Source organism: Podarcis melisellensis (assembly GCF_964234715.1).
Source record: "Podarcis melisellensis genome assembly, chromosome: 10".
Taxonomy (NCBI): domain Eukaryota; kingdom Metazoa; phylum Chordata; class Lepidosauria; order Squamata; family Lacertidae; genus Podarcis; species Podarcis melisellensis.
The window spans coordinates 58,043,657-58,069,495 of NC_138542.1; the positions used below are offsets into that span (position 1 = coordinate 58,043,657).

Genomic DNA, 25,839 nt, shown 5'->3' on the forward strand with positions numbered 1-25,839 from the left:
CCCCATGAAACTTTTCAGATGAAGATGTATAGATACAGAAACTCTAGTAAGTTTAGAAGATGACATAATTCTGTGAAGTTTGCAAAATACTGATGAGATTGAAATAATGAGAAAATAAGTACTGGGTAAAGTGGCAAGAATTAATCTGCTTCTTGATCTTACCTACACCTTTGAACTCTCTTGAGGCCTATTTTAATGGTTAGGTACAAAGTTGACTTCTCCTATCCACCCATCTCAATTTTCAATTCTACTTCCCTTCCCCTTCCTCTATACTTATCTGTACATTGAATTTGTTTTTAAAACCTGGGTTTCCTGGTTTCAGGATATAAAATCCACCCACCCCTCTCTGAAAACCCATTTGGGGCTTCTTGCTGGCATACATACAACAGGCTAGTTATATTTTCATGACTTCTAGCAACAAGCACTGTTTTCATTGGCATTGGTTGCCTTGTCTTATAAATGCCATGGAAAAGTGAAGAGCAGTGTAAGAAAATGACGAGGACTTGTGGCAAGAAGCTCGCAAACAGAACTCCTAATGGACTGTTTGAACTTGCTAGCGTTCGTTTTAACAGTGCTACATTAACTCCTTTCAAAAGCATAATGATTTTTTTTAGCTGTTGAATTGTGTCTGAGGCATAAATGATGAGAAGAATTCATCTTCTCTTTAAATTACATTGCAGGATGGGACTGCTTCTTATTTACTTTAGGGGGGGTTGCCTTTAAAAATCCCTGTTTTAATTTCTTTTAACATAAATATTGTATTTATGAAAAGCATCCAATTAATACTTTAGACACTGTTGTCTGTTCTTCCCAGAAGATACAGGAATGATTCCAAAATGCCATTTAGCCCTGGCACTAATGTTGAGAGGGACTGCACAGGTAGTTTTTATCAGCTGAAGAGAAGCTTCTTGTTCAGAGGGACAGCACTTTTGCAGGCCACTCAGCTGAGTTTGCTCCCCCACTATTTCCCTGCTTCACATGTTACCATAGAAATGGGCACTGTAGCAGTTAGTGTGTAGCCGCATATGCCCTGAAATGTGAGGTGATGTGCACCTCACATGTGTTACCTGTGATCTTTACAACTATTCAAGAGTAAGTCTAATATGTGGAAAGGAATCTTTAAGCACATTTTATTTGTAGCAGTTAATTTACTATTACAATAAATTAGTGGTGTGGTGCATTAAAAAGTCTAAACTGGAAAATAATTCAAATAAAAATACACATTTTGTAAAGATGTAAAACCATAGAACATTGAAATAATACTACAGTGGAACCTCGGGTTGCAGACGTAATCCGTGACAGAGGCACGTCCGCAACCTGCAGTGTTCACATCCTGAAGCGCCACGTCTGCACGTGATTTGGTGTTTCTGCGCATGCGCGAGCAGTGAAACCCGAAAGTAAACCGTTCCGGTACATCCAGGTTTCCCACAGTCCGCAATCCAAAAACACATAACCTGAAGCGTCCATAACATGGGGTATGACTGTACGAAACAATAGCTCTTATAACAATGAGTCAGAATTTGAGTCGTAACCTGCTCTCTAACCTCTAAAGGTTGCCATTCTCCCTGAGAGTGTGTGTTGCAAACTACTTAATCTAGATCATATATACTGAAATATAAACATTGGGATACATTGATTCTCTGGCCACATAGGAGTCTTTTTCAGGTGGAAAAAGAGTGTGATATCAATCTGACATTACACCTCCACTTTTCTTCCATAGATGGCATACTTTCTCCTCAGCCTCTTAAATGTCAAAAAGGCCTCTTAGGTTAACTGTTAGCAGAACAGATGGGATGCAGGCATGGCCTAATCTTCTTTGGGTCATCTACTGGAGCAAACAAGGTCAAAAGACTATCTAATCAAAGAGTATCCAAACGTCTAATATTCAACATAACTAAATAGTCATTCTTTGGCTAACAGTTTTAAAGCCTCTCTTATCTTAAAACAGCAGTTTGTTAAATTGCAGGCTACTGTTCTGTTTTGCTCATTCTTCATCTTGGGGGTGGGAGCCATTCAGAAAGCTTTTGCAGGGTGGTTGAGCCACATAGTGCCCGAGTGTAGCACATAAGAGGAGCCTGTTACATTCCTACACAAGTGACAGGATGTCAAGGCCACTAAACACAATTCCTGGGGCCTCCCATGTGGGAACAATAATATAAAAATAGATTCTGAATAACAATGCCAAGGTAAAACATCTTTGAGACACTGAGCATGTGCAAACCCTGCAACACTATCCACTACCAAGGAATTCTCCTTTGCCTTAACACTATGAATTCTGTGGGTTGAAGAATAGTTTGAGGCTCTTGAGACAACATCTAAGTGTAAAACAGCACTAAAACATTTATTTCCATGCACCTTAAAAATTACAGCAGGGACTGAGCTTGAAATGTACATCTGACCATGCTTATTTAGTGGTGGTATTATTATCATCAACAACAAAAGATTTGCAGGCAACTTCATAATATAAAGGTAATCAAAGCGGTTTACAGAATCAAAACAATAACAATATCCTTCAAAAAAAATGTAAACAATTTCTTCAGATATACAGTTGTTCCATAAACGACTGGGTCACTGCTGTGCACAGAGTGGGCAAATAGTTCTCTTGTCTGGCTACCCCTCCACGCCAGAATACGCCTGGTCAGTTCAGGGTTTTGTATTCTGTGGCCATCATCGCCTTCCCTGCTAAGGCCTTTTTAGGGGAAAATAGCAACCCAAATACCAGTGGCCCATCTAGCCCAGCATCCTGTTCTCACAGTGACCAACCAGATGCCCCTTTTGGGAAAACCTGCAAGCAGGATCTGAGCACAGGAGCAGCCCCTTTCCTTCCTGCGGTTCCCAGCAACTGTCATTCAGAAGCATCACAGAGCAGAGCCATCCTGGCTGGTAGCCATTGGTAACAATCCCCTCCATGAATGTGTCTTGTCTTCTTATGAAGCCATGCGGATTGGTGCCCACACATTTTGTCTGGCCTGAAACATTTTTTCTGCCTGTGGCAACAGAGAATCCTAGAATTGCAGGACTGAAGGGACCCCAAGGGTCATCTAGCCCACATACCCCCCTGAAATGGAAGAAGGCAGCACACACATTCACTGGTTCCATGGACAGAGTCCAGCTGGAGGGGTGGCTGGGTTTTATTCTAGCTCCACCAATTCTGGGAGTTGATGTGATTTCAAAATTTGCAGAGAACAAAGTTAGGAAAAATGGGTTTTAAGTGCTTATTCTCACAATGTTAAGTAAATAAACCAGAAAATAACACTTGCAACTGTATCTTATTTTTCCTACTTTAATAATTTCAATGTGGGGGGGGGGTGTTGACAAAAAAAATCTGCACTGGGTACCACCTAACTTTGCTATGCCACTGGGTCAACAACTCTGGGAAATGGGGGGGGGGGAGACGCCGGAGGGATCTTTGCACCACGGTGCCGGATATGCTTAAGACGGCCCTGGAATTAACACCGTAGGCTTCATCTTAATATGTTCTCATCTTGTCTTTAAAAAAAGTCACCATAGTGCATATTCAGTTTTTGAACTCAGGCACAGCCTTGGGGGCAATTCTAGAACTCCATTGTTTAATTTATTGTGTGTAGAAGTATTTCATTTCATAAGATTTTGTCGACTTTGGTCACTTAACTGAAAATGGGTTGCTGCGTGAATAACTTGGCCAAATCCTCGCCATTGCTGAAAATACAGAAGAATTGTTCTACCCTGCATTTCATAACTTCTGCTTTCAAATGTAGATTTGCACAAGCATTTGAATACTTGCTTTCCCCTTTACAGGCAAATTAAAGATCAGAATAAAAAGGTAGCAAATCTGAAGCATAAAGAACAAGTGGAGAAGAAAAAGAGTGCACAGATGCTAGAAGAAGCTAGACGGCGTGAAGACAATCTTAATGACAGTTCCCAGCAATTGCAGGTAACGTGAATCTATATGTCTGACACAGGGCCATCTTCCTTGAGATTTCTGCCTCAGTTGCTTCCTTGCTTTCAGACTTATTCCTAATAAAGGAGTTGCTTTGTGATTAAAGGAGGAGCTTTACCCTCACAGCATTCTGAGATTCTGGAAGTGTGTGGCCTATTAAGCTTCAACAGTTTGATCCCTTTTATGGTAAGTGAGCAAATAGGACTTTGCTTCAGCCATAAGTTACTGGAAAAACATTATAAACTCGCCATCGATTTCAAGTTGGCTACAGAGTCTGGCTTCCGGTGCTTCTAAAGATCTTGCTTAATTGTTTTGAGATACTTGGACTTTTGTTCAGTAAAGAAAACCTGAGAAGCACACATGTGTCAGTAAGTATCCTTGGCGTTACAAAATTACGTTTCTGTTTATTTGGGCACAGATCATTTTCTTCAATTTCACACCTATTCACTGCATATTTCCCTCCATCTGTAAAGCCACTGACACAGTGCCATGTTGTCATAAGTGACTCCTCACGGAATATTTCACAGCATAAAGTAGGCATATTGTGACAGTCATCTGCAATACCAAGTTAATTTGCAATGGAAGCTGTGTTCTGATGAACATACTTTAGTTGAACAAAGTTCTCTGAGGGGTTAGCAGGTGAAATGTATTTACTGTTTTATTAATTTGAAACATGTTTTCTAGTAACAGAGTGATTCTCATTTCAAAGAGGACTATCCACATGGAATCATAGAATTGTAGAGGTGGAAGGGACCGAGGGTCATGTAGTCCAACCTCCTTCAGTGCAGGAATCCTGCCCACAGTCATTTCTTGGTGGGCTCAAACCAGCAACCTTCTGGTTAACAGATACATGGAGAGAGGGTGCAGAGAAAGGGAGACTGTGCACTTTCTCAAGGCCCTGTACAGATTACATTCACTATACTATCTGGAGCCTGGTTGTGGGAGGCAGGAAGGGAAAGAGGCATGGTTCTGGTGTGTACATGTGTAAATAATTCCTCAAGCATTAGGGAAGCTGTTGCAAGCTAACGTGGAACAGGTAGAAGATATAAGAAAGGCTGATGAACTGCTCATTATACCAGGACTTGTGCATCCATCATCCATAGCTTATACAAATTCCCGGTGTTCATTGGGCCTCTTGCCAATGTAGGTACAGTGAAGAATTCAAGGGACATAATTTATAGGTCAGTTTTAAGTGTTGCTACTTGTAAGCCTTTGCAAAGTAAGTGGAGATGTGGCTTTAAATGTCCTGCTCCATTTCAGCATTAATCTAATAATGGCCATATGCTTTACATATAGGTATGTTATGGCATTCAAATGTCAGTTTTCTCAAATATATAACAATTCACTTGAAGGTGAAATAAGTCCTCTTTGGTGGTCTTATTTTAGACATGTCTCTTCCCCATTTAGTAGCAGTCCAGTTTAATTATATCAGTAGTTTAGTGTGGGTGTGTGAGTATGGGCATGTAAATATATATAGATATGTAATTTCAAAACATCAAATCAGCTTGCTCTGAATGCAGTTAATTATAAAATCATATTTATTACAGTGACTAGAGGGATATTTGTCATGCCCTCAAGCTCAGTGAAGGAGCCAGCTTAGTCTCTGGCTCTGTACCACCACCTGGGGAATTGGAGCAGCCTCCTGATGCTAGTATTTCAGAGCCAACAGAATCTAAGGCTAGTGGCTCAGAATCCATGGAACCTGAGGCTGATTGCCTAGAACCTGAGTCAGGACCCTCCCTTGAGCTTGACTTGTAAGAGAATCAAATGCTCCATATGCTACCACACCTCCCAAAAGATGCAGGGAGCAGGCCACTAGAGAAAGGTGAACCATTTTTTGCCTGCAGGGTCTCTTTAAGACAGACAGTCTTCCCAGAGGAAGAGACAGTCTTCCCAGAGTAAGGCCTAAGTTCACTTCCAACAGTGATCTAATAAAGTTGCTCACTCAGAATATTTTCATTAAAATTCTGTCCCCACTCTTCTCCAGCAAGAATCCAGTCAGCTTATCCAACACAACTAGTTTTCCTTTATTCTCCTGGGAGCTAATTAGTTAAATAAAAAAGTAAGCACAGAGAGAAATAGATATACTGTAAGCAACCATTGCCGGTTTTGGGGTTAGTACACAGAAGCACCAATTTTAAATAATTTTGGCTTTTGTGGTTTTGGCTGGAATTAATAATTCATTATGTAGTGCTTAAAAATATGATCCCTATTTTCTTAAACTAGCCATCTGCAATCCAGCCAAATAAACAAGCTTCCAAGCTCTTACTGCACTGTCTGTAATAGGCATGTGGTTTGTCTCTTCCGAGTCAAATATCAAAATGTTCATTTATACGGGAGTTTCTGATGATGGAAGCTTGACATTTGGAAAGAACGATAAGAGGATTGGAGGAATAAAACCAGCAATAATGACAATTAACTCAATTTACCTGGACTAAAAATGAACCAATTAAAATGGATTTATAATATTGTCCATCTTTAGTTCTCTTATAAGAGCTTTATACATGAGAGTTTGCAGATAAAAAACTGATCCCCTCTCTTTTTTCCTTCTCATGGCTTCTAGTAGGTACGTAGACAGTAGCATTTAGAATGAGATGTCACCTAATATGAATCAGTAGCTCATAATGCTTATCATAAATATGAGGCAAACTCCAATAGCCCCCCTCTGGTTTTGAGTACAAAACAAGCTTCTGAATGTGCTTAATAATGTGCCTTTTAATTTTCATTTAATCCAAACCCAGATACCAATTAGGATTCACAAAATGACCATACTGACTCCTTCTGTTCCCACATAGCCTATTGGCTGCAAGGAATAGCATCTGGCACTTTAAAATCACTAGTCTTTCATCCAGAGTTGCATCTGAATTCTATGAAAAAATATGTGGGAGCTTCCTCCACTGACATTGCCACTACCATTGAATAATCATAGGTTTCATTTTTAATAATAGGATGCAACGAAAGTGGGACACGTTCTCAGGCTCTGTTAAGCAAGGTGCTCTTTGTTACTAAGAAAACATCTTCCAACATCATGAGTATGCATTGTACAACTTTCTCTTTGTTAGAGGCCAGTGTGGAACAGTCTTGGAATTGGAAGTTAGGGGAAATTTCATGTTCTACCCACCCACCCACCTACAAAAAGGCATATCCTGGAAAAATAATGTATCACCAAGTTATAACTTAGGCACAGGAATGGCTTTTGCTTGATGATGATTTATTAATAGCTGCTTGTTTTGCTATACACATCTGTTTTGTTTACTATCTGCATTTGCTGAGCATTTTCAGATTCATTGAATATTTATTTAAGTGATAATATATGAGTAACCTTAATATTCAAAATATATTGCTACATTTCCATATTGATTACATTACAGTATTAAGATGGAATTGATTGTTGCACTACTTGATCATTTTCTGGATTTTCAGTAGAATTAGAATGTCCCACAGAGTTAATACTTTTGAATAGGGAAACTTACTACATGTACTTGAATTGCAAATGCTTGCTGCTTATCTCAGATGAAAAACACAGCTATAACTCCATTATACTATGCTTCCTTCTATGCAGTTGCTCAGATCGGCTTTAACCAGACACACATTCTTCTATAGAGTAGAAGTGGAGACACCACTGAAGATTCTGAATATGACAGTCTGGATTCTGACATAACATAGACAACCTAATGAGTATTTTCCATGTCTGCTGCAATTAGAACTGCACACTATAATTTTCGAGGACTGTCTGTTGCAGACTGGGTAGGGTAATTCTAACTCTAAGCACCTGTAACAACATTAGAAGGGTTTAATCAACACTGCTTCAGAAGATACAGAAAGTAAGCACAATGTTCTTGATGCTGGAGTAGCCAGTGTATGAAGATCAGGAGTGCTCTGATGGTGTTTTCTGCTTGGCAGGGGGTTGGACTCGATGGCCCTTGTGGTCTCTTCCAACTCTATGATTCTATGATTCTATGAAGATCATCTTCTTTGTTGGTATGTTCACTTGAGTAGCATCTGGACAATTTTTCCTATGTCCTCCTTTTTCTCTATTCCACTATGTGTGTATTAGTGTAAACATCATGTTTTTCCTGTCCTCTCATCACAACACAAGGCTTGTGTTCTTCTCTCATAAGTCAAGAACCTCTCTGTACAGAAAGAGTCTGAGAGAACTGTGTACATTTGGCAGAACTTGTAGTAGTTTGCTGAGGTGTACCATCCTCACGAATACAAGATCTTGCAAATATCATGACCATTTAAATCTTTTTAGCAATTAACAAAGTGAATGGTGCCAAACCAGTCCTCTTTCCAGACAGACAGCACCACCATTCCTCAGAGTTGAAATGACAAATCAGAAACCGTGGGAGGATTCTTAGAGGATGCTAATTTGCTGCTGCTTTATTTCTTAGTGCTTATTAGTTGCTATATGATATGCTAGTTGTGAACTTCAGAGAAGCCTGGCAGACCCTTCCTGATAATCATACATTCATGGTGGATGAGATCAATACTTGAAGTTGTGTGAAACTGGAAAAAAGACAATGTTCTGTCATTTAGTTGAACCTAAAACACTCCTTGGATAACAAGCAAGCAGTGGCAACTCATGTTTGTGTCTGAATTATAGTTTCAGAAGCTGACAACATTCATATATTTGAGTAAAAACATTTCCTAGTCTATAGCCTAAAGATCTCTTGTTTTTGTACTAGATGTTTCAAACATTAAATAAGCATCTGATGTCGCATTTTGGTCTATGACAACATGGTTTACATATGTAAGGGATTTCATTCTGAAGAGAATCGGTTCCTAATGTTTCAAATACTGCTTATTTGACACTCTGGCCTTCGTCTTCCCATCTCGCATAGACCCTTTGCCATGTTGATTTAATCGGGTGGTGCTTTGTATCACTCTCCATATAGAAAAAAAGGAGTTCTTGTCTCCAAGCAAATCACTAACTGCAAGTTGCACTCCTTCCAGTTTTCTATGCCTTGCCTGTCAGGTTGCGCGTGCCTGAGAAGAGATTCTGAATGCTTGCTGCTATACCACAACATCTGCGTACTAACCTGCTATGGAGCTGCATGTGAATCTGCATCTTTTGCACATAATCTGTCAACTGCTCTAGCTGCTCTTTACACAAATGGCACTTCTAGCACTGATCTCTTGGTTTGCTATCTTTCTCCTTTGCTGTGATGTTTACCTTCTCCAGCTCTGCCTTCACTTACAACTTCTCCCTTCCTCTATGCGAAGATTTGTGCTTGTGGAATTACATCACGGGAGAGTAACTTATGGTTGACGTAGCACTTGGCTTGCCGGCTTTTTAAATCCAAGCTACTTTATCTGGTCTCCTATCATTTTCCAGGACAGTCTGCATAAGAAGGATGATCGAATTGAGGAGCTAGAAGAGGCACTCAGGGAGAGTGTGCAAATAACGGCAGAGCGTGAAATGGTGTTAGCTCAAGAAGAATCAGCCAGGATACAGTCTGAAAAACAGGTCTGCGTAATTATAGTCACTGCTGTTGCTATCTAGGCAACATTGTTAGGTATTGTAACTTGATTTGTTTAGCATTGTATCAGAGAATCCTAAAGCCCTTGGTAGACTTTTTTATTTAGTTCATTTTCAAGTAATTTCCCACCAGATATTTTAAGCCTCTTTGAAATCTGAAAATGAATCCTCTAAATAGTGCCTTCAAGTTCCACTCAGTAAAATATACCAGTATGAGAACAGCTATCATTAAACAGGTTTTTGCATCTTGCATTTAAGCCCTTTTAGAAACATATTCTGATAACTGCTGCTTCCCTCACCCATAACCTCCCCTTTCCATTGAAACAATGCTGACATCAGAAAAAAGATGGAAGTCACTTTTTTCATTCTAAAGATTTTCTCAGCTAAACTTCTTTAACATTTTAGTGCTTTTTGCACATTAACCATAGACACTTTTTGAAAGTAAATAAAAGGATTTTGGATTCAAAATTATCAAAGATGCATACAAAGCAGTGGGTGAACTGGATAAAATCTAATATGAGATTATCTTTTTTGAAAAGTAAGTATTGAAGAAACCTCATGTGGACTGTTTCTATATAACCACAATTGGTAGTGGAAAATTATTCCTTAATCTCTTTTGGGAAAACATTTCATCATTAGAAATGGCAGTGCTACTTATACTTATTTTAAAAGGATATTATTTTATTAACAATCTATGAGCTAGTTTCTTACTCAAAATAGGGTGCTCAAAGCAGCATACAACAAAGAAAAAGAACAATAAAAGGAAACACCAAAAAAGTGATTAAATAAAATAACCATGTAGCAGAGAAAGCATGAACAGAATTGACAACAAAACCAAGCAGCTTAAAAACCAAACAATGGGAGAAGATCAAACAATATCGAAGGCATGAAGGAAAAGGGTGGTCCTTACCACTTGGCAAAAGGCTAATAAAGAAGGAATCTGATGAGCCTTCTGAGGGAAGGGCGTTCCACAGTGAGTGTGCAACCAAGAAGACTCTGTCCTGCATTCCCACCAACCACAGCACAGCATAAGACAACATCCTGTGTCAGTAATATTGGACTGATCTCTGCCACCTTGTTAAATATTGCACAAGACGAACTCAAGGTTGCCCATTTCTCCACATCAGATATCAGCAGCCAATCTGACTCTTCTCAGGATGACTCATCTATTCATAGTTGATATAATTTCATGGTCTTCTGTCATGGTGGTGGTGATCATCACCATTTGTGCCCTTTCAGCAGCCACTGTACAGCATATAACGAGTTTCTGTACATTAGAGCAATGAGCAACAACGTCCATGTGCTTCCATGTTACTTCAGCAGACATATGCAGCATTCTGCTGCGGCTTCCATGGCTGTCCTTCAGGATCTCACATGATGCAGCACCCTCCTCCTCTCTGCTGTTTCCACAAACCATTTTGATCTCAAGAGCTTGGAGTTCTGTGTTGGCCATTGCTCTTTTGGAGGATGGCACAAACAGCACAGGAACACTGTAGCACAGAAGGACTACCACTAGCATCTCAAGCGCTTGTGCTTTAAAATAGTGACTCGGACAGTTTGTGGAAAGGTACCCAAGCAAAAATATAATGTAGGACTTTCAAAACTGTGTTTGCTTCCTTCTGAAAGAGTACTAGAGCAGTTCTTCAGGGGAAACTGATTGTTTTGACAGCAATAAATACATAATTTATTAGTGGGGGTGGGGGGCTATGCTCACCTCTGCGATGACAAATTATATCAGAGGACAGATTTCCAAGGTGTGATGGCCAGTGTGCTAAGGCAACTGCTTCTTTTTTAGTGGTAAGTACTCAAGTACTCTCTGTTTTAAAGAATAATGCATGGTATTGACATACCAGTAGAGCAAATACTTTAATGTAACAGCAAGAGCAGACAGTAAATGGTTTTCTTTATGCACTTACTAGAGTGTTTCTCTCACTATTGATTCTCTAGTCCCTTGTCTCTATTGTACCATATGTACTAGATTGCATTTCATCCACTAGACAGGCTTAGTAAATGTTTCAGATTTTTTTTTAGCACAGCAGGTGTAACATCATCTCATGGTTGCTCTTCAAGCACACTTGCACCACCACCATCACCTGCAATGAAATTCTCACATAGAACATAGGCAAGACTGTTCTTAACTATAGATTTATTAGTGTATTGTACAGCAGGGTTCATGTTTACATGGTCAAGTCAAGGTTCCTTGCCTGTAGATAAAGCTACAGATGCTGGGTACTCTCATTTTTGCCTTTCTCGGTCCAAACTCATGAAAGGTGGGTTTTAATGAAGCCATGCCCACAAATTATTATTATAATGCATATATTCAACAATGCGGATGGCGCTGTGGGTTAAAGCACAGAGCCTAGGGCTTGCCGATCAGAAGGTCGGCGGTTTGAATTCCCACAACGGGGTGAGCTCCCGTTGCTCGGTCCCTGCTCCAGCCAACCTAGCAGTTTGAAAGCACATCAAAGTGCAAGTAGATAAATAGGTACCGCTCCAGCGGGAAGGTAAACAGCGTTTCTGTGTGCTACTCTGGTTCACCAGCAGCGGCTTAGTCATGCTGGCCACATGACCCGGAAGCTGTACACTGGCTGCCTCGGCCAGTAAAGCGAGATGAGCGCCCCAACCCTAGAGTCGTCTGCGACTGGACCTAACGGTCAGGGGCCCCTTTACCTTTTTATCTGAGGCATGTTAAAGTTTTCCCTTTTGGGCTCCTAACAATTAGTAAATTATAATATATAATGAACAAATCTCTGACCTCTAGTCAGAGTAACACATTTTTCCAACTGATATGTTTGGTCTGGTGGTTGGGAAGACTTCTGATCCTGCCAACCGTGGCAGGGGGAAATTGGTAAAAGGCTTGCAAATATTCTAAACATTCTGCATATAATATAAATTGGGGGGGGGGTTATAAAGCATAATGTAAGAGTTAAAGATATCTGGGCTCTGCTGTCACCCACTTCACATTACAACTTTCTTTGGTTTTGGCTGGAGAACGAACATTTCCGCTTTGGGAGATGTCCTTATTTCAGAATTAAAGGTGTTGGTGTAGTTTAATATGGTGCATAGTATAGCCTGAAGGATAGAAAAAATGTAATTCCTTCCTTTGCAAGATGGGGGTGGGTGGGAGAGCTGAATGGGGTGCAGAAGTGGAAGGAAGAGGGTGGTGCTATCTTGGCTGTAGCCTGCATTAGTGCATTGTTGAAGTGAGCCTTCTGTCTCAGGACATGAAGAATTGAGTGAAGTCTTTTGTTGTCACCTTTTCTGGATCTTTTTGTGTTACCCTCTCCTTTCTTAAAGCTTTGAGGGTTTGTTTGTTTGTTTGTTTGTTTGTTTGTTTTTAGATGGCAGGGGCTTTTGCTCTAAGCTATTTTTCTGGACCTTGGAGCAAAGCTTAGAGTTTAAGCAGCCATCTTCTTTCCTTTGTGGCCATGCCTCCCATGTGTACATCTTTTCAAGCTGTTTGGGGGAAATTTCCTTTAAAAATAGGTATGGGTTGTAAGAGCAAAGTTGTGGTTCATCTCTCCTCGATAAATATTCATATAATCACCTGTTTTCCCCTTTACATTTTTTTCTTCTTGAAAGTTTGTTGCGGAGCATTAGGAAATGGGGCCTGTTGCCAGGAAGGGGAAGGGTCAGGTCTGGTAAGCACCAGCAAGAATCTCCTATCCTTGTGACCAATTTTGGATTCTAAGTGCTCTTGTCTCGTATCTCTGTAGCAAGAAGATCATATGGAGCAGAATACCAAAATGAACTAGGATTAGATATAGCAACAAGCAGTGACTAATGCAAGCCAGGACTCTCAAACCCCCTTCTTCAAGTAATGGTTTCAGTTAGTAGTTTGGGTGGCATGGGTCTGGACTGCAAACAAATCACAGTTAAGTTAAATCAATATTTAGTGTAGAGATATGGAACCTGTGGTACTCCTGGATGACAATATACTACAATTGCCGTTATTGCTAACCGTTGGCCATGCTGCTTAAGCCTGGGAGGTGAGGAGAGTTGGGAGTCTGGCAACATCTGGAGGATCATAGGTTCCCTGTGTTTAGCCTTGTGACTTAATGCAGCCACTAGCACTGCTCAGTAATAGCTGTATCATGTTCTTTGTTTTGTAATTGCATCAAAAGTTTGCAAATGAGGGGTTTGTTTGCTTGCTTGCTTGCTTGCTTGCTTGCTTGCTTGCTTGCTTGCTTTTAAGGATGCACTATTCCCATATTTTCACTGTAAGGGTTCTAATTTTTCCATGTTTTTAAAAGTTGTGAGAGAAACAGAAAATTGTGTGAGAAGCAAAAAGTGAAAATTGTGATGATGTGCACCTCTGTTTTTGTTTAGAGTCTGATGAATCCTTTAATGTATTAAAAGTGTTAGCAGTCCTAGATTTGAATTGCTCTCTGCATGTTGGTACTACTTAAACTCTTTAATTGCTGTTTCTGATTTTAATTGCATGCTTTCCCCTCTTTCTTCAATTTACTGTTTTCCACCATTCTGCTTCTTGTTGCCTGTTGAAGCTATCAGATGAAAGAATGCACGAGACCAATCATTTAGACTGTAAATTGCTAAAGGTACGAAGAAGTCTCATTTCTGTTTACATTCCCCACTGTTCTGTCCAAAAATAATCTTTCTGCAAGCTAGCCCTGTGTAACCCTATGGCCTTGCTATCTTGACATCCCTGTTATTGTGACTGTTGGGAGGATATGTTGTGCTCCGATGCAGCAGCTTGAAGTGGCTCCAATATTAAAATTATACCTATCCCAAGCCATCAAAATGCAGCTGAAATTACTCTTGCATCAGTTACGGCAAATGCTGTAACTTGAGCTTTAGGGCAAGAGCTTTCCATTGTTGAGGAGCCATCGCTAAGAATGGCTCTTTATATTACTTTGCAGCTCAAACTTGTCACATAGATAGTAAATGGAAGACGATATGTAGGGTTAGTTTCAAAGGTTATGATGAGAAAATGAGGCCAGGTACAGTTTTCCAGGACTGAACACCAGAGCCTGTATAGCCTTTAAAAGTTTACAGCTCTGATATTAACTCTTGGTTTTATCCATTATCAGCTAAGATTTTGCCAAGTTGGGGCAGATCAGTTTCCAAAGCAAATGAAGATTTTGTGTGATGTAGGTGTTGGAATAGGGCTTGGGAGACCAGGGTTCAAATCACCCATGAAACTCATTGGGTAACCTTGGGCCAGTTGTCTCTCAGGCTAACTGCCTCACAGGGTCATTTACCTTTTGACCTTTTGTGAGGATAAAATGGGGAGGAAAAGAAATATGTACTGTATGCCATCTTTAGATCCTTGGAGGAAAGTTGGGATATAAATGTGATAAATAAAATGAATAAACAAAAAGCCAAGCAATTTAGAAAAGTGAGCATGGGATAGTGGTGGCAGCTCTTGCTCCTTTGTCCTTTCACAGGAACATAGGTCAGTGCCTTCTACCAACCAGGTCTTAATATGCATCCATCTAAACCAATATTGGCTACTGTGACATCACCTGCTACCTGTCCCTTTTAATTGGGAATGCCAAGGAATGAACCTGGGATGTTCTGCTAGTGAAATATGTGCTCTACCAAAGAGCAATGTCCCCTTCCCTAAAAGCATGGAGCAAGGCAGTTCCTAAAGCCTCTCCTGCATCCAGTGACTGTTCTGAATGCTAGTGGGGGAAATGGGGAGACCCCTCCCATTCAAGAATTCTGAATAAACAGAAGGGGCTTACCTTCTCTTCTTTGGAAGCCGTTTAAGCTGAGTTACTTCCTTATTGGAAATTGGCAAAATGAGCCAAAACATACTAGAAAACGGGGTTCAATACCTGGAATCAGCTTGCTTTTTTAAAGCAGGGATTCATTTTTGGAATACAGTACTATGGCTTGACACATTTCTATTTTTCCAGTGCATTTTTACCAAGCATTTCTGAAGTTTGTACCCAGGAGCTAATGCAAGTTAATAGTGGGAAATATTTTGAAGCTTTCCAATGGGCTTTCAGTTCGCCAGTTAAACTCGCCCACAAGTCAGGCAATCTACTTACTAGATGTTGAGCTGCCATCTTCACACAGAGAAGTGATTATAACTTAAGTAAACATTTCACTGTTAAAGAGTAAAATAAGCTGCTGCTTTAGCCACAGGGCAGCTTCATCAAACTAGTGGTCCAGATGCCGGAAGGGATTGAAAACAGTTCTCCTACTGGTTACAATGTTTGGTGCCAATATGTAGCCCTTGCAAAAGCCAGACATTCAGTTGTTTAGTTCCTCGTTTTCCCATGGCCTGGTTCAAATATCTCGTGGATTAGAAGACCACAGAACAACTCCTTTTCCTTCTCAGGAACACTTCTCCCATGCCAGCAAGGCTCTGTTTGTTATTTGCATGGCTTCCTTCATTTTTCTAGCACTCTTAACAAGCTACAGCTGCTAGTTCTCCTCTTCAGGTCTGGCAACTTAGGCAGAGTTGAAGAATGGTTTCCTCTTTTTATTCAGAAAAGGAATTTAGCTCCTTTATGGTTCACATAGGAGCAAGGGCATTCATATTGTCATATTATCCCACTCTGAAGTTTGCATTGATAACATACTTCTCTGTGCATGAGAGAGTCTGTTTTATAAAATGACCTATTTCTCCTTAAATAAAAATTATGAAGGAAATTGCCTTATTTGCCCTGTTTAGATATTCTTTATTAGATATTCTTTATTTTATTCCATGTGTAGGCAGACATAATTTCTGTATCAACCAAATAATCACTGTGATCTTTCCATCCTGTGTTAATGAAATGTGAATTTCTCAGTGAATATTTCCTTCCTTATGAAGGACCTTCTCTTTGCCAAGTGATAGCCCATTAAACCTTAGGTCTGCCTAAATCACTTGTTGGTTCCTTGTACATTACTTCCAGTAGAGTGAATGTTCTGTGATGGGCCCTGGACCCTGGACCACATATATTTTGATGGTAAAAGATCAAGCTGGTCATACTGTCCTTCATGTACGTTAGAAAGGGTGAAACCTGAGGTAAAAGCTCTCATATCATGTATGTCTTGGGGATACATTCTGTATTACTGAAGTAAGGCACTTCTTTACTAAGGCCCATGACCAGGAAGTATGCTTATTTTAACATTTCCTTTTTATACCTTTTGTACGTTTTACTTTATTGCTTTCTGCATGTCACTATTTTGCTGCTGAATGCCAGTCCTCCTCTCTCTATATTGTTTCCTATTATGTTAATACTCCCAACACCCTGTACTCTGGGGAAAATACAAAAAGTATTTCAGCTTCTGATTGGCTCTAGACTGCCGTGCGGTGATCCATAAAATCAAAATTCTTTGGTCTAGTGTTACAAATATTTGCCTTCTGGTGTCTTTTCAACCATTGCTGTTGCTTGAGCTACTGTTATTTCTCTTACACAATCCAGTCAAGGAAGTGGGAGATATTGTATTGGGATTAGGCCACTCACTTGCTTATACTTTAATATTGGTAATAGAGCATCAATTAGCTAGAAATATATGTGCTTATGGAAGGTGATTTTCTTTTCTTTTCTTATTTAAAAAACCAACCCCTGCAGATTATCTTTTCTGATTAAAACTGCTTGTCTGATGTGTGTACGTACACACACACACACATTGTAGTTGACAGTCCAGTATATTTGCATTTTGAACTTATATGGTCAAAACACCTTAACCAATTTCCCTCCCCCTTCTTTCATTTGAATGTCACTTTAATTGTATTGTTCAAAATGTCTAATAAGAAACTTAAATATACCTTTTAAAACTGACTGAAGTTCTGCTCTGAATTACTCCTAATACTCTAGCCCAGGGTGGCCCACCTTTTCATACCAAGTGGGCCGCAAGAGTCTTTCAACACAGAACCCACGGGCCACACACTGCCTTGCCACATGCAGGGTGGGGAGTGCAAGGCCATACGTTCATACAGACACACACACAACCCTCTTGCTGCTTTCCCAAAGCCGATAAGCGAGGCACTGAGCTTTTGGAAGGAGGCACTAGAGTGCTCTCGCCTCCTTCCCAAAGCTGGGAAAGCTCTAATTAGGCTTCAAGGCAGCACAATGGCTGCAAGGAGGTAGAGCATCAAATGTTGCCAAGGACTGCTAAAAAAGGCCTAAAGGGTGTTGGACCATCCTGCTCTAGCCTGTCCCTGCTGTTGCTCCAAGGAACCAAATTACTATATGATCCTACAAGCGTTGACAGGAAGGAGCTGGAGAGTCCTGGGGTAACACAGGCATTGGTTTCTTTGTCTTGGTTCACACATCACATTAGTTTAAAACTATAGTTAAATGTGAATATGAAATGTACTAGTTCACACTACTGAAAATTCTTGCTCCTCTCTTCCTTTGCCCTTGCTGCTGCAACACTGCCAGGAAATAAACCAAAATCTGGCAAGTAGTAATGTCCAAACCTAGTCTTATGGTTTGTTTCTCTTCAAACCAACTGTGAGCTGTTACCAAGGTTTGTTCTTGGCTTACTTGTTCTTCAATAGTGATGTGGAAACTGGGTGTTCTGTATCTTAGGACAGAAGCAGTTGGAAAAAAACATATTGGCTGTAATATTTGACAGCATCTAAAGCATCCTAACACTTCCTTAGAAATACTGGACCTTCAGTGAAACTATTATCCTTTTTCCTTTTTCATTTTTTGTATCTCTGTAAAGGTTTATTAGCTTGTGATTTTAAGGAAACCATCTGGATGTGCTGGGCACTTCACATAATGTACTGCTTCGCTGTGCTATGCAACTTGGGCAATTAAAGTACATATTTAATCCCCAGCTCCAGTTTGTACTTTCTGTCTCCAAACGAGATTCAGCTTTGTGTTCTACTTGGAAAGAATTCTCAGTAATTTATGGACACCTCCCCTCCATCCCCCCAAAAAAGCTGTTCTGTTTTTCTTTTAAGAATTTTTTTCTCAACTTGCAGAATGTCATTTGTTTTGGGAGACAAAGAGATTAAGGCAACACATCATGTAAAGGATTTTATCAATATCTTCTATACCTATAATTAAATAATACTATTAATATTGGGCTTTGGGAAGAAGTTTGTTTTTGTGCTGCCCCAAAGTAATGCTGCTTTTAGTACAGGTAAGCAGGGTGTTACTAACAGAGCTCTAGCTTTGAAGGCAGAAACTGGTTTATCAAATGGTACATAATAACTTCTACTTCAGCTATTCATGTGACTTAGACAAATCATGAGGAAAAGGGTTCAAGTTCTTGTAATACATACTGAAAAGTTACTTGATGTATGCTGTCTTGTGATGTTTATTGCAATATTGTGATAATGTTGAAATTAAGAATTATTGGTCTATAGTTATATTTTTTGTTATGTACAACTAAACAACAACAACAAAATGAGTAAATTCTCATATAAGCATAAAGACAGAACACAAAGATTCACTACCAGTGGGGCTTGAGTCATAGGATGTGCGTGTCTCTACTTTGTACTAACAACATTAATTTTACATTAAAACATGGAGTAGAACTCAAATTTGGGGAAATAGTAAATGCAAGGCCGAATGGATCACTGGAGAGATCCCCCCCCCCCAATTATTAAGTAGCTCTGGTGCATTGCAAAGATTATTATTTTTTAATTGCATACATTCTGCTTCCTCTTTTATCATTCACAAACTCCTTAGGTGGAAGAGTTGATGATGGCTATGGAGAAAGTAAAACAAGAGCTGGAATCTATGAAAGCAAAGCTGTCCTCTACCCAACAATCTCTGGCTGAGAAGGAAACCCACTTGACCAACTTGCGGGCTGAGAGGAGGAAACATTTGGAGGAGGTCCTGGAGATGAAGTATGTTGTAATATTTCTTTCAGGCCTTTACTCTGTCTTCCAGGTCTTATATTAATTTCTGTTTGAAAGTGTTCCTTTATCACAGGAGTCATTGCTGCTTTTCTCCACTTTAAAAGACTGGATGGTGTAGTCTAAATGTGAAATGTTTAGGAATACAGGAGAATCTTACAGAAACTGGCTTCCTCCTCCCACCCCAGCCACCACCATCACATAACACCTCATGCATTCAAGTGCATTCCTATAAATGGATTCTACTATTTATATTGGCACTCAGGCACATATGTACACCCCAGCCCTGCCCCCCCCCCAGATTACAGTGGAAGATACTTGAATTAAATTATCAAATTGATGGGGAGACAAGGTAAATGCATTTAAGGCACAAACTCTAATTAGGAGGAGTGATGGGTTTTTGTGAATGGGGACGAACACCATACTGCAGCTAAGGAAGGAGAGAATGTAAGGTTCTATTGGATTTTCCATTTTAAATTTGCCCATTAATTCCTAAATACTTATAAGCAAGTTCCACTGATTTACTTGGAAGTGAGTACTTAGCAGTTATCTATTTAGAGCTGTGTTGGCAAGGGCTGCCAGCAGATCATTAGAGGCACTTTTAGTTGTTTAGCCATCCCTGAAGAGAGGGAACATTTTTATTGGCAGAGTTAACAGTGATTTTGGTTTTGCGAGCCATTATTTATATTCAGCTTTCCTGTTAACAGCATTGCCTTTTATTTTATTTTAGGGGTGGTGGGAGAGGGAGAGAAATTAAGATAGAAAAGAACAGTTTGTGCACCATGGAAAAAAATTTTTGGGGCCTTAGAGATGGAGCATGAATTACTTTATATTATGAATATTATATTCAGCAACCTGATACCTAGCACTAGGACACTAAGAGTCTGCTTTTCTTGAAAAGTTTTTTTAATACCAAAATAAGGTAAAGGTACCCCTGCCCATACGGGCCAGTCGTGTCCGACTCTAGGGTTGTGTGCCCATCTCACTTAAGAGGCCGGGGGCCAGCACTGTCCGAAGACACTTCTGGGTCACGTGGCCAGCGTGACGAAGCTGCTCTAGCGAGCCAGCATCAGCGCAGCACATGGAAGCGCAGTTTACCTTCCCGCTATAAAGCGGTACCTATTTATCTACTTGCACGTAGGGGTGCTTTTGAACTGCTAGGTGGGCAGGAGCTGGGACCGAAAGACGGGAGCTCACCCCGCCGCGGGGATTCGAACCACCGACCATGCGATCAGCAAGCCCTAGGCACTGAGGTTTTACCCACAGCGCCACCCGCGTCCCTAGCGCACTATAAATTTGCCTGCTTTGAGAGCTGGTTTGTGAGGGGGAAGGGGAGAGTAACTCCTAATGCAGGAATCCAAAGCAACTTGAGATATGTCTTCTAATCAGTCCTCTAGCAATGTATTTGTCTGCCAAACTTCTCTGCCAAACCTTCTCATTAAAATGTATTCATATATGCATGCTGTGTTGTATATCCTGGAATGTTTTTGAACTTGGAGCTTTGGAGCATTCACTAAAACCATGTCTCTTCATTGAAAACCTGTTGTTAACTAGTTAGTTACTGTTGGAAAATAGCTGAAACTAAAAACCAAGTCTCAACACTTCCCAAAGTCTAAGCCAAAAATATCTCAGAAACATTTAAATATTTCAGTCTGGGCTGGTACTCATTGAGGGTGCAACTGAATGTGGTTGTGTTAGTGAGAAGTTATAAATGTGTGTTTTTCTGTTTCTTGGCCCTTTGCACTAAAATGTATTAAAAATGTTATGTATTTGAATGAGCAATAGCTATGGATGAGTTTGCTTCCTAACCTATACCAGTGAGAACAACACATTAAATACGCTTACTGGGTTTCAACTTGATTCTTGTGTAGTATGGAAGTTTAGAGTAATCAGAGGTGCAGTTTACCGGGGTGTTGCAGTCCATAACAAAACACTTCTCTGGCTTTGGGGTAGAAGGGTTGGCGTGGGTGTCAAGAACTGGCAGAACGCTGATGAGTGTGCACCAGGGGAAGGGGAGCTGGAGTCCAACTTGGGAGAGGGGGGCAGTGGTTTGTAGGGACCTGTACCAGCCAGGAGGCAATAGTCAGAGGAAGGGTCAGCCTCAGAGCTGGAGGGTGGAACACAGGATGGGTAATAATAATAATAATAAATTTTATTTATACCCCAGCCAAGACCGGGCTCAGGGCGGCTAACAACCAATAATAAAAACAAGTTGATTAAAATACAATTTAAAAGATTAAGATACAACATTAAAACAATTATGGAGCAATCTCTTGATAGGAGGAGAAAGGAAAAGAAAGAGGGGGAGGGAATCGCACTGATTCTGAGCCAAAGGCCAGGTAGAACAACTCAGTCTTACAGGCCCTGCGGAAAGAGATCAGATCCCGCAGGGCCCTGGTCTCAAGAGACAGAGCATTCCACCAGGCCGGAACCAGTGTTGAGAAGGCCCTGGCTCTGGTTGAGGCTAATCTAACTTCCTTAGGGCCCGGGACCTCTAGGGTGTTGCTATATATGGACCTTAAGGTCCTCCGTGGGGCATACCAGGAGAGGCGGTCCCGTAGCTACGAGGGTTCTAGGCCATGAAGGGCTTTAAAAATCAAAACCAGCACCTTAAATCTGACCCTGTACTCCACCGGGAGCCAATGCAGCTGGAAAAGCACTGGGTGAATATGCTCCCATGGCAGAGACCCCGTGAGGAGCCTCGCTGCAGCATTCTGCACCCGTTGGAGTTTCTGGGACAGCTTCAAGGGCAGCCACGCGTAGAACGAATTACAGTAGTCAAGCCTGGAGGTGACCATCGCATGGATCACTGTGGCCAGGTTGGAGCGGGAAAGGTAAGGGACCAACTGCTTGATGCGGCGAAGGTGGAAAAATGTCACCTTGGCTGTTGTTGGTAGAGAGAAGAGGAGGAAGAGAAAAGTCAGGCAAATGAAGGGTCAGGTGCTCTCCCATCCTTTCCTGCACCACTGTCTCCCAGAACCAGAAGGTAATTGAAAAGTGATGAGCAGAGGAAGTTTCCACGCAGGTGCAGTCTCTGGCTGCATGCACATCGCCCGTCAGGGGAAAGTATATAAATTGGTGAAGGGGGAGTGGTCTCCTGTTGCTGCAACCGCTCCATAGAGCCTGGACCTGGGAATAACTGCCTAGCCATTAGTTTGGTGTGTGTAGATAACCAGAGCTAGAGAAGCGATTCTAAGTGTTATCTTTGACAATGAATAGTCATATGCATTCCTTTGGCTGGGAAACACCTTTGACAGTGGGTGGGAAGAATATATGTTTGGCTTCTTTTAATCAACCTTGAGCAAGGAGATAAAAATGCTGTATGGGTAGGGAATAAATGAATCAATTCTGTTTCAAACTAAAATTGGTAGTGGGTCTAGAATAACGGGTGAGGTTGTAATTGTTCTTGATGCAGTTACTTACACCCACCCTTCATTCTGGGGCCAATGCTTAACTTGTAATTACTTTTAGTTTACCGCTTCCTCCAACCCTGTACATAGGACCTCCTGGGTTAGTTTCTACCTGTCTCTTCATTGTTATGGCTGGTTTCTTCATATGTTCCTTGTAAATTATTGTTCCCTTCTGTGCAAAAGGTGCAATTTCTGAGTTTTCATTTAGACTGGGGGTCAAGAGATTGCATGTTTTTCTTGCTTGGTGGGGGAGACGAGCGGTCCCTTCCCCTGGCAAGGCTACAGATTCTTGTCCCTGCCTAATTGCTCCAGTGGGAAGCAACATCCAGTGGGATTGCTGACCAGCAATCAGAGAGTAAAGAAAGTAAGCATGGTGAATGGGTGGCTACTCATTAAGCCTTCCCCACTGTACCACAAGTATGATTTTTCATTGGCTGGAAAGGTACTGCCCCTTAAATTCACATCAACTTGTGTAGGTCATTTTTTGTATGTTGATTTGAAGAGATTCTGAATTACACTGTAGGAATGGGAAGTACTGCATACCTTTTGAAATAGATCTGAGTAGCCACAAGTGCCCACAGTACTCCAGTAACCACAACCACATTTGATTACATCAAAGCTTTTCTTGTTCATGCAAGTTAACCTGTAAAAGTCAGAAAATATATTGTCCACTTGCTCTCTGCACTTTTCCCTGCATTTCAAATCACTTCTTTTCTTGGAGTTACTTCTGTTCTCTTTGTTTTGACATTTCAAGCCTCTAGCTGCTGGATAGCTCAGTCAGTAGAACATGAGGCTCTGACTCTCATGGTTGTGTATTTGAACCCCATGTTGGAAAAATGATTCCTGCATTGCAGGGATTGGGCTAGATCAGTGTTTCCCAAACGTTTTTGGGCAACGGCACACCTGTTTACTGAAAAAAAATCTCGCGGCACACCACCATTAAAGCCCCGCCCCGTGACATCAGCGCGCAGCGTCACGCCGGGAGGGACGCACAAAAGTGAAAGTTTTTTCCCTCCCCCTTGCTGGGGAACCTCCAAGCTTTGGGGGTGGGAGGAGGCAGCAGAGCGAGGGACTGAGGGACGGCGGCAACTGAGGCGGCGGCGGCTGAGGCAGAGCTGGGAAGGGGGTTTCCAGGGGACACGGCAGCTCCTCGAAAGGCTTCTCTCAGCTGCGCTCAATCCGCCTCGGAGAGGATTTCCCCTCCGGTCCCATGCGTTCGTTTGGGGCATCGCTCCGGCTGCTCCCTCTCCCGCCGCGCAGGAGCGATGCCTCTCTCTGGCTCTCCCTCCGCGCAGGCTGAGGGAGGGAGGGAGGGGCGCGTGTGACCCGTCTCTGCTGGGAGACCAAACCCAGCGAGGCAGAGTCGCGCGGAGGCGCCCAGGCAGCGCTGCCGGCTGCGAGGAGGAGCGCCAGGCAGCAGCAGGAGGCGCGGCCTCTCCTCGCCGCCGCCGCCCCGCCTCTCGCCGCCCGACTCGCCCGCCTCCCTCCAGGCATCTCGCGGCACACGAGGCAACGTCTCACGGCACACTCGTGTGCCGCGGAACACCGGTTGGGAAACACTGGGCTAGATGACCATGGCGGTCATTTCCAACTCTATGATTCTAAGCATTGATATTTTTTTTGCTGTCTAGAAATAATTTTAATATTTCACAAATGAAGACTTGATCAATAAGGTATAAGTCTTAGCAAATGGATGGTTTGCACAGTTGCCAGTCTCTGTATCTTTATACTTTGCACATTCAGATACTAAGAGGATTACCATTTTAAAACATAGAAACTTGCACTTCTGATACATTATATCTCAGTTTTAAAGAACTATGAAATACTGTATTGAAAACCCCAATTTTGTTCACGCATTGCTTAATTTGAGAAGTGAATGCTGATATGTGGTTTTCCCAGTTTAACACTTGTATTTTGAAGCTACTTGCTGTTGCATTTCTCCTACAAAAAAAATAATCATTAGAGTTCCATGCTGTTGAGATTGGGACATTATGAAATGGTTGGTGTTTTGTAATTAAAAATAAAATAAAATACAATTGTACGCAACAGTGGCCCTCTTTACACATAACACTATGCCAAACTATGGCTTAGTGTGAATGTGTGGGCTTCTGAGAAGGAGACTGAGACTTCTCTGTTCGTCCCTGGTTCTTTTAGTTTTGTGCGACATGGCAGCTAAGCCATGGGTTTACTTGGTATGTTGTCTGAATGTGGGCTTGTGGTTACAGTCTCTGCTCCTTAACTGTGAGCTGTATCCCAGGTTTGTTCTTGGCTACAGCTTGTAGTTAAGGAGCAGAGATCTTTGCCACAAGCTCAGGTTTGGATGACATGCCAAGCCAAACCTTGGCTCAGTTGCCTTGCCATGCTGAGTTAACCTACAAGCTCTTCTACAGGGGGCAGCATGATTGTGAGGTCCTGGTAAAAACATATTTTGGCTTGCCTTGTTGTACAAATCAGGCCAGTGACAATTTAACCAGCTATTATTATAGTTTAGGGCAGCTGCGCTGTGAATATGAAACTATGTAGCGTTAATGGTAAATATGGAGATGTGATTTTTAAATAAAGTGCCTGTAAATAAGACCTCCTTTCATCAACCTGGACAGATTTCTCTCCAACACATTTTTCTTTAGCTGTTAGTAATGTGTACATATTTAATCCAGATCATTTGTTTTTGTACTCCACCTAGTCCCCCCCCCCCAAAAAAAAGATTTCTGTTCCAAGCAGCTCTCAAATACTAAACCCTTGAGTACTGTGGCTCACAGTTACGTTATACTACACTTCATGATAAAAATCTCTGTATCTCATTATGTTTTGAACTCCATGGTCCCTGAGAATAGTCCTATAGAGAGAATGCACTATACTATCTAAATGAGCCATGACAGGCTTGGGAGCAAGACCAACGGCTGAAAAAGTGCACCAGGTGGTGTTAAAGGGGTTTGTTCCACTCAGTAATTGCTCAGGCTGTTAATGTTGTAGGGAGGAGTGGGGAAAGGAGATTCTTTCTGCCAATCACTTCCTGAGGATTTAACTACACTATATTCTTGTTTCCATACCATTTCAGGGGAGTCTCTCTCTCTCTCTCTCTCTCTCTCTCTCTCTCTCCCTCCCTCCCTCCCTCCCTCCCTCCCTCCCTCCCTCCCTCCCTGTCTCCTTTCTGAATCTATTTTCTACAAGGGTGTACATGAACAGTGGGGCGGTGCTGTTAAAACTGGGTTCTCACTTTAGAGCGATGCTGGAAAAAGCTGGCACATCA

The 25,839-nt window shown here is 41.5% G+C and overlaps 1 protein-coding gene across 13 annotated transcripts in view; it reads left to right on the forward strand.

The window, feature by feature from the left end:
• The window catches only part of ERC1 (ELKS/RAB6-interacting/CAST family member 1), a 165,845-nt gene that overhangs the window by 75,272 nt on the left and 64,734 nt on the right, over window positions 1–25,839 (forward strand). For 6 of the 13 annotated variants that reach the window (XM_081926820.1, XM_081926816.1, XM_081926815.1 and 3 more), the window contains 4 exons: window positions 3,778–3,913; window positions 9,258–9,389; window positions 13,907–13,960; window positions 19,010–19,170. In XM_081926820.1, the coding sequence (XP_081782946.1) occupies window positions 3,778–3,913; window positions 9,258–9,389; window positions 13,907–13,960; window positions 19,010–19,170 (483 nt within the window). The remainder of the gene's footprint in view (window positions 1–3,777; window positions 3,914–9,257; window positions 9,390–13,906; window positions 13,961–19,009; window positions 19,171–25,839) is intronic. The other 7 variants (XM_081926818.1, XM_081926819.1, XM_081926827.1 and 4 more) reach the window with 2 other exon arrangements.